Genomic DNA, 15,816 nt, shown 5'->3' with positions numbered 1-15,816 from the left:
AAAGCGAAAAATACTGAATTTTGCCCCCACCCCACCCCCGCCCCAAACTTTTACTCTCATACATAACTTCCATCAAAATGAATTGTCTCCTTAAACACACATCAGAGAATTGCACGTGTACATCCTTTATCTGTACTTTCTCACAAACGGCTGCCCTGCAAGCCCTATGGAGTTGTGCATATAATTCAAAGAAGTAGTTGATAAACCAGCAGGACAAAAAGGTCCTCTGATGCCCTTCAGTCCTGCAGTACTTACTTTGAACAACATTTCAGCAGCCCCCCGTGGCACGACCCGGAGGCAGTGAAGGTGGGTGGGCATGCCCCAGCACGGCAGAAATTTCCCTGGCTCCTGCATTCTGCGGTGTCAGCAAAAATAGGATCTGCAGAACCTGCGGGAAGTGAAAAATGTCAGAATCTCCGTTTTCAGTCTGAAATGATGAAGGAGATATATATACATATATATGCAATAAATAATGTGTTGGGTTTTTAGGAAGAGTGCCATCATGAGTACTGATGTTCTTGATCCCATCCACTGCATAGGCCCATCCCGACAGCATCAGATTCTGCCTGTCAGTTGATGGTTGCTTTTTTCCTCATATGCACACACTTCTGCTTACAAGCCCTTTCGTTCTTTGTAGGATTCACTTTGCTTCTCACCTGAAACAGCCTGGAGGAGGAGGAAGAGAACAGCAAACAGCACATAGAGGATCCTCATGGCTGCCAGTAGTTTGTGAGCTGTGTGCTCCTGCAAAAAGCCTGACAGACTGATGGAGGATGAGGTTAGTTTGAGGAAGGGACTAGGAAAGCCACCTGGTATTTATAGGGCCTGTGGGATTGTGCAAGTTTGACGGCTGAGTGCTTTGTCAATAAGTAACTGCAACGAACCTTCTGGAAAGCAGACTAGTTATCCCCCTTATCGCAGGTTGCAATGAAACGTGCAGCGAAGATGTTGCAATCCCCAAGGGTGAATTTCCACTGACCGTGTCCATTGTATAATGTGACCATCAGCCAAGCCCCACTGAGCTGCACTGATTTGCATGGCTTTTGCAGACCTGCTTCCAACATGGGCATGGGGATGGAGCAGGCAGAGGGCTTGGGAGTCAGCCACTGTCACAGTCTGGTCCCAGTGTTGACCCTGGATCCATCACTTACTGACACATGATATTTTGCCTCCATCTCCCCATCCCTGTCACCAGGCAGATGATGTCAAAGGCAGAGGAAAGCATTGGGAAAGATTTGCGACACTGCAACTTTGCTTTGTCACTTTTTAAACAGGTTTCAGAACATCCTCACCCACTGCAAAGGGCTGACACAAAGCTGTCTCCCTCATTTAATTCTCACTTATGTGCCACTCTGAGTGCTTTGCATTTTTACCAACTTTTGACATCCCCTTTTGTTTCCCCTCACAGTGCCCCAAGGGGTGAGGAGAATGGGCTGGTTCCACTAAGAGTCTTGGCAGGCATAAAGCCTTGAGGTGCAACATTTTCTGAGCTTCACTTCAGAGCACGATCCCCATGGCTGTAAATTTTCTGAGAAGCATTGGTTAGGGGATCAAAGCACTGAAGGGTCTTCCTCATAAAATCTTGGGCTTGTAGATGTCAAATGACTGCAACAGCTTTGCCCCCATGGGAATCCTGCCTTTGCCCAAGTACCATCACACGTCATGAACAGGTTAATCTCTGTCAAAGCCCAGGCATTTCTGCAGTTCCTAGCTCTGACATTCTGGTTCAGTGGTTTGTTTCCTTATTACCTCGTTTATTATATTTAACTCAGAGTTAATGGTATTTTTGTTCTAAGAATTATTCATAGGATGAAAACGTTACTGATGTTTATGTTTAAGCTACATACTTAAGCTTAAGCAGCTGAGAAAGTAGCAACAAGGTGAGTTACTTGTTTATGCAGTCAATAACAGTAAGATGAACACTGGTTTTCGTCTTCCACCCATAAAATCTAATTAACCAGCAAATGCCAAGTGCTCCAGAATGTCCTTTTTTGTACCCTTGCCTTAGAAATTATCTCTTTTTTTGCCAGGAACTCTCCATTTCTAAAGGAGAGGAGAGCTGATTTGTCACTCCTCTCTTTTCTCTTTCAACAAGCTGTCAGTGGGGCACCTCGAGAAAGAGACCTGACCTGCAACATGAATGTGAAAAAAACAGGAAACAAACCCCTTTCAATTTTATGAAAACCCATTGAAATGTGAATTTCCCCCGCCTATCTTTTACATAGGCAGGATGACAGTGTTGTGCTATTTTGCAAAAGGAAGAGTGCTTTTTGAGCACTCATTGCTCCCTAAGGAAATTCATGGTCAGGAGGAGCATTGTTTTCCCCAAATAACATCAGAATGTAGCATTGGGGAAGGTGGTGATGACTCTTTGCTGTCACACACGGTATGTGAACAAGCCCCGCTCGCTTTCAGGGCTGTACTGTTCCCACCTGTGGAACAGAATAAATCTATTATCAGAGTCAAATTGTTTAAGTTTCAGTGATGCAAATGGCTGTAGCGATTATAGATTTTGCTGAACAATCTTATTTCTTGCAGAAGGAAAACAGCCTTCTAGGAAAGTGAGCAACATATTAAGCCCTGCTAGGACAGGCAGCCTAAAAATGTCATTCAGAGCAATAGGAAAATTCCATGACTTTGGTGCCTAGTAAAACCAGACAAGTCCAAGCTGGTTGCTTAAAACCAGGCCAAACTTGTCTAAAACACCTCAAGAGCAGAACAATTTGTGCAGCGCAGCAGTGGCCTGGGGCTGGAACATGACAGTGTGTGCATGGAGCTGTGTCCCACGGCAGTCAGGGCCAGGCAGGAGTCCTGGAGATCTCTGTTGAATATTAACTTCCAGACATGAGCTGGGGACTGAAGGAGTTGTAGGTACCTACCCCAGAGAAATCAAGCTCTCTAAGCAGACAGGTGGTGGAGGGACTTCACTTAATAAAACCTTATACAAGAATATTGCAATGCAAGTAAGACATAAAAGATTCCATGAGGATATTGGTAGCAAAAGAGAGAAAGGGAAGACACACGTGACACTCAGCAGACCTTTAATTTTGCCTTTGCGATCAGGAAGGTATGTGCAGCCTATAATAGTCAAAGCTCCCTTACCTGTGCTCCAGCATCTGAGTGCTGGACTTGGTACAACAGGACTTGGTACAACAGCAAATCTGTGGATGGTCATGAAGGATGCAATATCTCAGAATGGTGTCCGCTTTATTTCTTCCCATTTACTAACAGGAAATTTCGTAAACCTGTAAGGTATGAATAGGTATTTATGCTTTTATGTTTGCAATCCTATTTTGCTGAATTTCGCCCTAGCAGCACACCTTCCCAAAGGTGATATTGCAAGCAAAATCTGAAATGTTGAGTGGGACCAGCCCTGGCAAACATCACTTCATGTTGCTAAAGAAGCGTGCAATGACTGAGTAGATTTCTCTGTCTTCTTCAAGGCAGGTGTTTTTCTTCTCTTCTTCCCTTCTTGGTTGACAAACCACCTCCCATAATAGTTCACAACGAGCACCATACAGCTTAACAATTGCTTTTTGCCTCAACACTTTCTCAAAGGTGTTGTCTTAAGCACAACTTAACAGCTAATGGCTAATAAAATATTTTTTAGAGTCTAAGAACTATTATACTTTTGAGAATGGTTATTTATAATGGGGTACATGTATTTGGACACTGGTAGGGCTTGATTTTGCCATTTTAATTATACCTTTAAAACCACAATGCATGTTTTTTTAGGAAAGCATATGCTTACATCCCATTAAAACCAAGCTCATGTTAGCATATACCTCAGTATTCTCCTGGCTTTCATAATTATGCCAGAAATCCTTATAATACGTGCAGAGTGACTTCTGTTTGCAGTGCTTCATTTTCCATTAGTCACCGGTAAGTTAATTAATTATGTTAATAGTATGTTCTTCAATTGTGCCCTTTGTCCAATGCTTCCAAGACTTATCAAACAAGATAAAAGAACAAAGACTGAAATTCCACATTCATTTTATCATTATCACCATGTACACACAGGGCAATTTCAACTAACACTTTTGGGTTTTCCCACTTTTGGAGACGGCTAGTCTTCTTGTACGGTTTTCTGTGTGGGAAATCAATGACAATTAAATTTACAGCCCTTTCCTTTGCAATGTAAGTGCTGGCTTGTTTCTCTTCCACAGCTGACTGCAGATACATGGTGATAAGAGTTGTGTACTCTTTGCACCTCTGCCTGGATAGCCACAGGTGAAGGTGGCATGCAACCTGCTTCTCTATTGCACCTTACATCTCTTGAGACCTAGGCATAACTTTCATAGTTCAGGGAAGGAGCAGCTCAGACCTGCTGTCAGTCTGCAAATCCATGTGTTTTCTCGACCACTGCCATGTCCATTCAGTAACTTGTCATCCCATGGGATAGCCTTTGGCATCGTCTCACGAAGGGCACAATGAGAATGGGAACATGAGAGCTGATGTTGCTTCAACCATGGAAATTTTCACTTAGTGGAAATCCTATAATTGCTCTTGTGCAAAATATTCCCACATATAACTTTGTCAGTAGGGTGGTTTATGCTATTTCACATGAGCTAACTGGGTGCACAAAGCTCCAAGCAAAGACCACCAGGCACATTTGACATCTTCCATCAGTCCTCACTGTGCTTGTGATAGCTACAATGGTCCTCTATTAGAGAAACTTCTTAAACTTCTTAGAGGAAGAGAAGTCCAGCAGAGCAGTTAATCAATCCTGATGTGTGAGAGACTTCCTAGTATCACTGGGAAGGCACAAGAGGAGGCTGGAGAGCCCCTGTGTACATGATGTTCAGGGATGCTGCAATGCTGAGGTCTGGGAACCTGGTCAATTATTACCTGCCTTTGGTTGCTTTGATCCCAATTGCATGCGTCCTCATGTTGCAATCCATACAGCGAGTCAACATTAAACAGACCTTTACATGACAATGCTGAAAATCAGCATTGAGAATGTAGTGTCCTCTGTGCCTCTAAAGCCCATTCAAAAGGAAGATTCCTCTGTAGAGATGAGGGCAAAAGGGAATACTAATCAGAGTTTGAGAGGAAGGCTGGGAGGCAGAATCTCCTGTATGTTATGGAGAGAAGTACTTCTCTGGTCCTGTGTCCTGGTTTCGGCTGGGATAGAGTTACTTTTCTTCTTAGTAGCTGGTACAATGCTGTGTTTTGGATTTAGTGTGAGAATAATATTGATAATACACCAATGCTTTAGTTCTTGCTAGGTAGTGCTTACTCTAGATCAAGGACTTTCAGTTCTCCCTGCTCTGGCAGTGCTCTGCTGTTGTTGCTGTATTTTACTGTATTTCAATTATTAAGTAGTTATTATATCAACCCATGAGTTATACTTTTTTCCAGTTCTCCTCCCCACCCCACCTGGGGGGGTATGGGGGAATGAGCAAGTGGCTGTGTGCTGCTCAGTTGCTGGCTGGGGTTAAACCACAACATCCTTCATGATGAATTTCCTGATCTGCCACACAGCACTAATGCTGCTGCAGTGATGCTTTTCCTGGAAGGGGCTGAGGCTTTTATGTGGCTGGTATATGAAATAGCACAGAAGCTTTACTTTTTAGGGAATTATTGTGCCATTCATGAAAAACTAAAACACCAGAAGTGTTTTCATTAGACAGTGGACAGTGTCTAAATGCTTTTTTCTGTGCAGCACCAAAATGTCAACTCCTATGACAAGACAGAGAGGGACTTTTTACAAAGGCATATAGCGATAGGAAAAGGGCTAATGCTTTCAAACTAAAAAAGGGTAGATTTAGTCTAGATATTAGGAAGAAATTCTTCCCTGTGAGGGCGGCAAGGCGCTGGCCCAGGCTGCCCAGAGCAGCTGTGGGTGCCCCATCCCTGGCAGGGCTCAAGGCCAGGCTGGACGGGGCTGGGAGCAGCCTGGGCTGGGGGGAGGGGTCCCTGCCCGTGGCAGGGGGTGGAACTGGGTGGTCTTTAAGGTCCCTTCCAACCCAAACCATTCTGTGATTCTGTGATGTATCAGGTAGATTTCTGTTGACTTTGGCACTATTATCAACAAAAAATAAAACCACTGAAGCTCCGTTGGCTTTTGTCAGGTAGGAAGCTGCTAATGCTGCAGCCACAAGAATTATAATAAATACCTAGTTAATTCAATTTACTTAGTTACTTCATTTCTAGCCCTCTGGAACACAGCTCACATCTTCTGAAGTCAGTATCACAGGCAAACCCCAGTTACATAAACCATGACATCATCATGTACGTGATCAGTTTCCAATGAACTGGTCAGTGCATTGTGTAATGCACGTAGGGGCCGGAGCTGTATGCAGGATTTGCTTCCTACCACCCGATGACCTATGTCTGCTGGGGATGGGAAGAGAAGGGCCAGTGCCTGGCTGGGCCCTAAGAGCTCTTTCCTTGTACCTTCATTCCAAAAATGTTTGCTTGCCAATTTTTAATTTTTTTATTTTTTTCAAGACAAGTTTCAATTAATTTTCTTGCTGGAGCTGCACCCTTTGTGGGTTGAAAACACCTCAGTATATGACTATACCATTTCCTAGTGGTTAAAGACAGGAGTTTAAGGGTCTCCTTGATGTCTGCTATTTCTGTCCCTTAAATATTTCCTTAAGATAAACATCTATCAGTGAGCCTCTGGGAGCACCATGAAAATCTGCTGTCTCTCCTACTTTCATCTCCCCATCCACAGATGGTGTTTCCCCACCACTCTGGTCCCCATGCTGGGGGATGAGGCTTGGCCCAGTCTTAGCTGGGAGCAGGACTGATACTGCAGCACCTGCACAGGCCAGCCTGAAAGAGTCCCTCAGAAGGAAAGGGAAGCCACTGAACTGTTAATTTTTGAACTCCCTTGTTCACAGACACACCAATAGGGTGTAAACCAATCTGATTTTCACCTGCTGAAGTTGACAAAACCTTCAAGGCCATTTGCAGGGACCCAACCCCACAGCAGCTAAGAGGGTCACTTCCAGCATAAAGGTCTCCACAGAGCCACCCACAGCTAATAGCTCCTGCTCCCTGGTGCATGACTTTGCTAGGAAACCATGCCTTTCATAGCAGTACCTCAACCCCGCCTCCAAAGATGGGATTCCTCCAGGGTAATGAGCCAGACACTGCCAAGAAAATGACCTTTGGAAAGGCCAAGACTGGCTAGCAGCATTAAGAGCTGTGTTTTTCAAGAGTCCTCTGCACACTTTTCATGGCCACGTGTTTGCTGGGGGTGTAAAGTGTAAAAGATGGTTTTGCTCACCCTTCATCCTCATCGCCAGCCCTTCAGAGGGGCACCATGTATGGTTTTGTGGGTGTTGGTGCAGAGACCATGTGTAAAGGTTTTGTCTTGGTAAGGAATTATAAAAATACAGCAAAAAGCCTAACTCCTTTTCAATGTAAAAATGTATCACCTCTTCACAGCAAGCCCCATGGATCACAGCTCTTCAGGCAGGACCTGCAAGGCAGAACCTCTGGGCTGCCTAGTCATGTCATCTGAAGCTAATTTGGAAGAGGTACATATTGTAAGGCTAATTTATTATTTTTTTTGGGGGGGGGGGGCGTGTGTTTCTGTTTAACTCCTTCCATTTGGTTGGCCCAGAAGGATAGATGATGAACAGGAAAATTATGATATGCCAGAAGTTATTTTGGCATACCTTCCTGTGCACTGATGGAGTCTGGTTATGGATGACAGTGGGGCCAGTCCAACAGTGGGTGGAAGGAGGTTGCCAGAGGAAGGATGGGAAGGCGAGTTGTGTCAACGATGCAACTAAACAGGATGGGGACCATTCCTAAGGCAACTAAGATGACTGGTCGCATCTATGCTGTTAAATCCTTTCACCCTCCAGAACAAGGTGGCTGAATTAAAAGTACCTATTGGGAATGGTTCCTGGCCCATGCCAATCCCCATCTGTGCCCAGGGATAATTTGGGTCAGTGCTCAATGGCCTGGGCCCAAACTGTGCCCAGATTAGCTGGTATTACACAGCCATGATCCTGTACCTCTGCCCCTAGGCTAGTTTACTTGCTTTTTACTAGTTTACTAGTTTACATGATGCTGCTTGAGGGAATTTTGTTATAGATGTTCTCACAGGAGCGAGTAGATAGAGCCTTTCTCTCTCCTTTCCCTGCACTCAACTCCTGCCCCAAAACACTCATCAGGTGTGCTGGTATCCTATTTGGACCAAAGCTGTTGCAATCACACCACAAATAAATAAAATCTCTGGCTTTTCCCCTACAAATTGATTGGCCCTTTTGATTACAACAGTTCTTTATTTGATCAGCCATTTCACTAGTATAAAGAACACACATCTTATGTAGTGATTTAGTCGTAAGAACAGTTTTGAGCACAGGAATATGATTTAAAATCTCAGAAACAGAAAGGAAGGAAGGAAGCAAGCAAGCAGTGGGACCAAATCCCATTTGGCAGACAGCTCCTGTTCTTACGTAAGTGACAAAATCTCAGGGAAAAGTTCATAGGAAGGAAAGAAAATTTCGTTGATTTTCCATACACAAAAGACTAAGAAGCAGTTGTTCATGTTCCACTGGCATGAACCTTGTGAAAAGGCTGTGCTGAGAGAACAGCATGGTCGTGACATCAGACACCCATGACAAGTGTATTGATAATAGCAAGGTGAGAAGGTCTGCCAGGTCTCCCAGCTCTTTCAGATGGGGGAATTCATGTTACACAGATACACTGCAACTGCATGGCTTTCCCCCTGCCTTTCTTCAGCTGTATAATGTAGGGACATCACCCTGCTGGGGAAATGGATAAACAGTGGATTTTCCCCTTTTTCCCAATGTAAACATGTAAATAAATGGACTGAGACTGCAACAGCGAAATTTTATAGACAGCTCTCCATGCCCTGTTAATCATGCTTTCCCTTGCGCTAGAATTTGGTAGTCCCTGTTGTACCCCACCTCGTACCCAGGAAAGCCCTTCTCTAGTGGGAAGTCACCAATGGGACAGGGAAATAGAGGCACAGAAAGAAGCAAGCAGAGGAGGGGACAGCAGCCAAGAATCTGCTGAATCTTAGGGTATTGCATGTGACCCAGCGGCAGCTGAATTTGCCTTGCTGGGTAATTGTGCAACTAATTGATACTTAGAGCAAATTTAAATTATTTGGGAAAGCAATAGAAGTGGTAGCTGAGCTACTCTGGCACCAGCATCTGTGTGTCTTTTTGTTTCCCGATCAATGCGGAAAATTTGCTCACAATCCTTTTTCTGGCAGTTTGCATATTTGAAAATGATCTGGCAAATTCCCAGGAATACACCCTGAAAAGGTGGTAAACACACAAACCCATCTCATTTCTGCACTAAGGCAGGGGTGAGCCTTAAATCAAAATAGGGGTAGGGATGAGAGCCACCAGAGACAGGCTTGATCAGAGAAAATGATAGACACAAACCTTGCAGTTCAGATTTTAATAGACTCCTCCATCACTTCTCCAGCAGCCACTTCATCAGTGATTCAGATACTGAGGGGAAAAGAGGCTGAAGACCTTGCTATTGACACCAGTGCCTAGGAGTTAGCCTCTCTCCACAAACAGGAGGATCTTTATCCTTAAAAAGGTCCAGCAGAACAAAAATGACCACACCTTGATCACTAACAGGGAGATGTGACTTTGCCCTCAACTTAGACACTAAGCCCTGAGTCAACAGTGTGGAGAGAAATGAAAACAAAACTTCAGCTTCTAGGGCAGTCGTGGGATTGTGCTAGAAGTGAGCATGGCCCAGGGACACAAGAGTGGCACAGACACTTATACAGCCAGAAGAACATCCTCATTGCCTGATTAAATACATTTCAAGTTTCTGTAATCATTTTCACCAGAGACAGAAAATCCAGAGTGGGACCCTACCTGGTGCTGTGAGCAGGAGTCCCAATTCAGGAGGGTTGGGCTGGTGCTCACAACCTTCATGTCCTCTTCTGGCCTAGCTAGGTGTATGTCAATATTTAGAGTAAACTGCTTTGTAAAACGGATCTCAATAGAGTGATCGCAATTTTCCAAGAACTGAATTTTCATTGGAAAACAGTTATATATGAGACAGCATTTTTTACAAGGATTTACAATCTTATGGAACATTTTAAAACCTTTCTCCCTGATACTTGCCAGTCTGATATGGCCTCAAAGATTTCTTTGTTTGTGTAGGATAGAGTGTTTTAACTAGAAAAACTCAGAGACACTCAAGATTGAGAAATAATTTGTTTATTAAATAGCCTACGACAATTTCCCTTGCATGGGAAACTTCAAGTTGTACTGCCTGGTAAACTGTCCCTTTGATTAAACCTCATCCCCAACCAGCTTTTGCTTATATTGCGACTCAAGTCACGCTTTTTTTTTTTTTTAAAAAAAACACTTTAAAAAGTCTTAAAAGTTCAGCCCATTGAAGAGTGAGAATCATTTTAGCATTTTTTATGAAATGTAAAACCTGTTCTCATTGGCTGCAGTGAAAATAATACTTCTAACCAGGAGTATACCAGAATGATACTTCTTACCAGTTAGCATTCTTTCGACAGTGTGCTAGCACTCCCAGCAAAAGCATCTGGCAACCTGTACTATACTGTTTGGGGTTGGTTTTTTTAGCTGTGGAAGATCTGCAAAAGGAAATAGGTGAGTTGCTTTCCATTCAGAGAAGTCAAAGGGGCAGAAAATCACATTACAGAGACAAAGAGGTGGTATAAATCTTGCCCCTGGTTCAGCAGTGGTCGCAGCTGAGTGGATGCACTCAGCACATACAGGGGCTGGCATGTTTTTCCCATCTTACAGCTCTGTGCATGTGGTTCACGGTCAAGAGACATCTCCCCTCTGCCTTCGGGTGCTCTCCTTATTTGTTTTTAGAAGAGCCAAGAACATCAAACAACGGTGAGGTAGCGACATCTGGAGGGCAGCCACCGATTAAATCTGCTCATTCAACCTACCGGTGACATACCAGGGGTTTTGCGACATGGGACAGGGGCCCTCAGGTCTATGTTCATCAGATAAGTGAGAACGGGAATCACAGAAGGAGCCACATTTAGTTTTTTGGCACAGGGTTGGGAACAGTGGAAGCACCCTGAGGACCTTGCCCTCCTTGGTTTGTCAGATTCTTCGGCCTTCTGTCTGTAGCTGTGATTCCCAGGCAATGTCAGGATTAGGCCATCCCCAGGGCTCCCTAGAGCTATGATGCCCAGCTGTGGGTTGGTCTGAGCCTAGAGGTTGTATGTTTTTCCCTCTGTTTCCATCACCCAAGACACCTGTGGATGGTGTCAGGCAAGCTATGGGCAGAAAGGGGGTCTTCCAGGGCTGGGCAGTTGGACAGGACAGCCTGTCTCCAGGCAGAATAAGCTCTCGGCCCTCTCAAGCCAGCAGTATTGCCAAAGCCCACATGCAATCCCACCACCCACGAATCCATGGAAATTATACTCCATCTACCAGATACCCTTAGCTGATCTTCCTCACTGGCTAAACTGCTACATGAGCTTCCGAAGATGTCAGTCCAGTACTGTGTTCAGATGTCACCATTCAGGTGTTGTCCAAAATATCAGGAATGCTTGAATTCATTTGAGGTGTGAGCTCAAGGCTGCCTTGTTAGAAGAGTCCCTGGATTTCTGGGTCAATGCCCTCCTCTGTGTGTAGGATGCAGAACTGTGGGACTTTGCTTCCTCCTAAATCCCTGATCCTGGCACAGGCATAGCAGCCTGGACCTGCTGCGGGAGGGTGCACCCCTGATGTGGGTACAGCTGGAGAAATTACTTTCTTTCCCTCGGCTCTTTTCTTGCCTTTCTCATTGTTTCATTGCCTCTTTTCATTATGCCCACTGTTTACGTCTTTTAAAATTCACCTTTAAAGAGCTCTTAAAAGAGTTCAACTAGTTTTAAAGAAGTACAACTCATATAAGGTCTTTCCCACAGTTTCTTTTTCCTTTTTCCCCAGCCCTCTATACCCTCTGTCCATCTCTTCAGAAGATGCATAGGGAACCAGGAAAAGAATAAGTAGAGAGTTAAAGATCCTGACGGCTAGTCCTGACAGCTTGGTTCTGGTTCCCCACAGCTAAGTGTTTCAACAGACTCAACAAAAAACACTGACATAGTGAAGCAAGTCCACTGAGAGCCACCAAGGTGGTGGGAGATGTGGGTTCTTGAGATGTGAGGGGAGTTGGAAAGAATTGTGTTTATTCAACCTGAGGAAGAACATGCAAAGGGATTTTACCCCAACCTTCAACCACCTAACAGCAGGGCATAGAGCAGATGGACCTGGACTTTTCTCAGAGTGCACAGAGATAAGATGGAAGGCAAAAAACCCACAAATAGCAGCAAGAGAATATGTTGCCACAGGCTTGCAAGGGTCACCGCTGCAACGGATAATGTTCCCTGCTATGGATCAGGAGGCTACAGGCTGGGCTTTTTGTGGAAGTCCTTAGCTGTAGTCAGCTGTCTTTGCCTTTCTGGAGAGGAACTGGGACCAAAAGTGGTACCCAGATGTGGAGCCACAGCTGGAATGTCCACTAATCCTGTCATCATTACAGACATAGGATGAGGGAAGTCTGAAGCTATCCAGATACTTCTCAAGACTGCTCCAGCAACGAAAGACCACTCTGCCATGGTTCCTTTACTGCCCTTCTTCAGTGCTATGGGGTACAGAGTGGGAGGGCAAAAACAAGTGCCTGTGAGACAGGCCACCTCACAGTGCTACCCAACGGACATAGGACATCCTGACCCCGGTGTGACTTGAACACACAGCCTTCTGATCTGGAGTCAGATGCGCTACCATTGCGCCACAAGGTCAGGGCTAGGAAGTGTCTTTCCCACATGTCATCCTGGATTTTAAGGCCATGGGCTGTTCTTTGAGAGAAGGGAATTTTTGATTTGTCTGACAAAGGAGGGGGAACACCTCTGTCAGTTGCCTTGTAAGCCTGAAAGGAGGGCTCTAAATGAGGTACTTCAGAGGAGGGAGGCCAAAACATGACCAATGCCCAGAGCAGCCCTGCAGGGCCTCTCCTAGGAGAAACAGGTTTTTGAGCGTGGTGTCTCCGGAGGGGCAGGAGGGATGGTGTCCCGCTACCTCCCCTGGGGAGAGAGGCCTGGTTCACCTGGGAGATGCACGGCACCCACCTCAAGTCCTGTGGCAGGAGGGATCCTTATGCCTTTTGCACAGCCTGGGCAAGGCCACCTCCCCCCCAACAGGAGGATGGAGTGTGCTTTGAGTTCAACTGCCCCACATATCCCGGACCCATGCTGTTATCTCTGCACCTCTGTTCCACCCATCCCTGGACTTTCACCCTCCAGCCAGGTCACTGCACTACCGGCACAACTTGGCTGGCCTCTCCTCAGTGGGTGATCCTGTCTTCTCTGCCTCCCATAGTCCTTCTCTTGGGGTTGCTCAGACACACCTGGGGTGGTCCCCATGGAGAAGACTTCCCCACCACCCAGGCTGGTGTTCCCGGTGGGGAGCTGCATCCTTCCACCCTGACCTCGTGGCGCAAGGGCAGCGCGTCTGACTCCAGATCAGAAGGTTGTGTGTTCAAATCACACCGGGGTCAGCCCTGGGGCACCACTGGCCGCCCTCTGTATTGCCCCTACTTTTCTGGGGGGCTGCCCTGCCTGAGCAAGGTATTGGCCTACTATAGGGGGCACCTTGGGAATGGACTGTGGGGGAAACATGACACCCAGAGCCTTCCTTTCAGCCAGTTGGAGTGGGTCCAGTTGAGTGATTATGGGTCATGACCAGAGTGGAGACCAGTGCAAGGGCATGTTGACCAGAGTGGAGACCAGTGCAGGGGCATGTTGTGGTAAATATCTGCCACACTTTCATAGAATCATTTGGGTTGGGAAAGGCCTTCAAGATCAAGTGCAACTGTTAACCCAGCACTGCAAAGTTGACCGCTAAACCATGGCCCTAAGAACTGCATCTATGTGTTTTTTAAGCACTTCTGGGGATGGTGATTCCACCACCTCCCTGGGCAGCCTGATCCAATGCTTGACAACCCTTTCAGTGAAGACATTTGTCCTAATACCCAATCTAAACCTCCCCTGGTGCAACTTGAGGTTGCTTCCTCTTGTCCTGTCGCTTGTTATCTGGGAGAAGAGACTGACACCCCCCCACCCCGCTGCAGTCTCCTTTTAGGCAGTTGTAGAGAGCAAGAAGGTCCCCCCGAGCCTCCTTTTCTCCAAGCTAAACAACCCCAGTTCCCTCAGTTGTTCCTCAACACACTGGTGCTCCAGATCCTTCCCCAGCTCCATTGCCTGTCTCTGGACACGCTCCAGCACCTCAAGGTCTTTCTTGCAGTGAGGGGCCCAAAACTAAACCCAGGATTTGAGATGCAGCCTCACCAGTGCCGAGTGCAGGGAGATGGTCGCTGCCCTGGTCCTGCTGGCCATGCTATTTCTGATACAGGCCTTCTGGGCCACCTAGGCATACTGCCAGCTCATATTCAGCTGGCTGTTAACCAGCACCCCCATGTCCTTTCCCGTCAGGCAGCTTTCCAGCTGCCCTTCCCCAGCCTGCAGCACTGCGTGGAGCTGGTGTGACCCAAGTGCAGGACCCGACACCGAGCCTGGTTGAACCTCATACAATTGGCCTTGGCCCATCGGTCCAGCCTGTCCAGATCCCTCTGTAGAAACCTTGCTACCCTTGAGCAGATCAAGACTCCTGCCAAGTTTGGTGTGGTCTGCAAACTTACTGAGGGCGCCACATCAAGAAGCAGAAAGAAGAGTTCCCTAGGAAACTGCAAGAAGCTTCATAACTGCATGCTTAGTCATTCCTGGGGGTCTTGGACTTGTCCTCAGGCAACACTTGCCCAGGAGGCTAACATGAGGTGGTACAGTCAGTCCAGGGGATTTCTGGAGGGGGTCAGGGGCAATTACTCAATGAAAGACCATGGCAACAGGGAGACTTTCTGAAGAATAACATGAGAGGTTTTTTCAAGAAGATTAAGAAGGAGTGTCTAGGGACCTCTAATCTGGTCAGCATCAGTTCAGAGCCCACATGAAGGCGGTGGAAGAAATATTCCTGAAAGCCATGCCCAAATGGAGGAGGGACATGAAAATGACTGGAAACAGGGATCATGGATTTACCAACACCAGACCACTTTTTGCCAGCACGATAGGTTTCTTTGAAGAGATCATTTCCTCAGTGGTCAAGAGGAGACCAAGGAACACCATCTATCTTGAGTACGATTTGATCTCTGACAGGGCCTCCCAGACCTATCACTGTAGCAGGTCACAAAGAGCCTAAGCTGAATCGCAGGGCGGCTGGATTGTCCAGCTGATGTTCGTCACTGCTTGATGTTGCTTCGGATGTTCTTTGGTGTCCTTGTGATGGGTTCAGGGGAAGTTCTCCAGAATGAAGGACACAGGAAGCCTGCCAGGACCACAGGGGTGGTGAGGGGCCAGGGCCAGTGGCGCAATGGACAACGCGCCTGACTACGGATCAGGAGATTGCAGGTTCGACTCCTGCCTGGCTCGACACTTTTAGCTTGGGGAGGTTCCTCCTGCTCTCCCACCTCAAGGGCCTTCCTCCTCCTGGCTATTGTCCCATCTCGGTGCCTTCTGCTGATCCCACGGCAGAGTGAAGATGCCTCCTGAACTGCTGCCCTGTAGCCTGGACAGACCCAGCACTCTCAGGCTGTCCTGGCATGTTATGTACTCTGAGGCTCACATTGGTCTTGCTGCTGACTGTCAGTGTCTCACAAAGTTCTGTGTGCACCATCAGTGAGCCCCATGGAAAGCACAGAGAGGCCACCTGCCTGCAGGGCTGATCCAAGCCTGGCCTCTGTGTGATTCAGACACCCAGCCTTGTGATCCGGGTGCAGACACGCTGCCCGTGGGTCAGGGTGGAGGGATGCAGCAGCCAGGCATCTCAG

General features: G+C 46.6%; 1 protein-coding gene and 3 non-coding genes across 4 annotated transcripts; 2 read left to right on the top strand and 2 right to left on the bottom strand.

The window, feature by feature from the left end:
* Window positions 1–251: 251 nt before the first annotated feature.
* On the bottom strand, window positions 252–806 carry LOC119149995 (gallinacin-10-like). The gene is made up of 2 exons (XM_037392002.1): window positions 657–806; window positions 252–388 (listed from the first exon to the last, which is right to left on the bottom strand). Exons 1-2 carry the CDS (start codon window positions 712–714, stop codon window positions 252–254), a joined length of 195 nt encoding a protein of 64 aa, XP_037247899.1. The 5' UTR covers window positions 715–806.
* Window positions 807–12,667: 11,861 nt separating this feature from the next.
* On the bottom strand, window positions 12,668–12,739 carry TRNAW-CCA. The gene has a single exon. It is a non-coding gene; the product is annotated as a tRNA-Trp (tRNA).
* A 683-nt stretch (window positions 12,740–13,422) lies between these two features.
* On the top strand, window positions 13,423–13,494 carry TRNAW-CCA. Its single transcript has one exon. It is a non-coding gene; the product is annotated as a tRNA-Trp (tRNA).
* Window positions 13,495–15,345: 1,851 nt separating this feature from the next.
* Window positions 15,346–15,418, top strand: TRNAR-ACG. Its single transcript has one exon. It is a non-coding gene; the product is annotated as a tRNA-Arg (tRNA).
* The last annotated feature ends 398 nt before the right edge of the window (window positions 15,419–15,816 follow it).

This window comes from Falco rusticolus, chromosome 6 (genome assembly GCF_015220075.1).
Source record: "Falco rusticolus isolate bFalRus1 chromosome 6, bFalRus1.pri, whole genome shotgun sequence".
NCBI lineage: Eukaryota > Metazoa > Chordata > Aves > Falconiformes > Falconidae > Falco > Falco rusticolus.
Note: the sequence above shows the minus strand (reverse complement) of the source record. Positions and strands in the feature narration are given on the sequence as shown.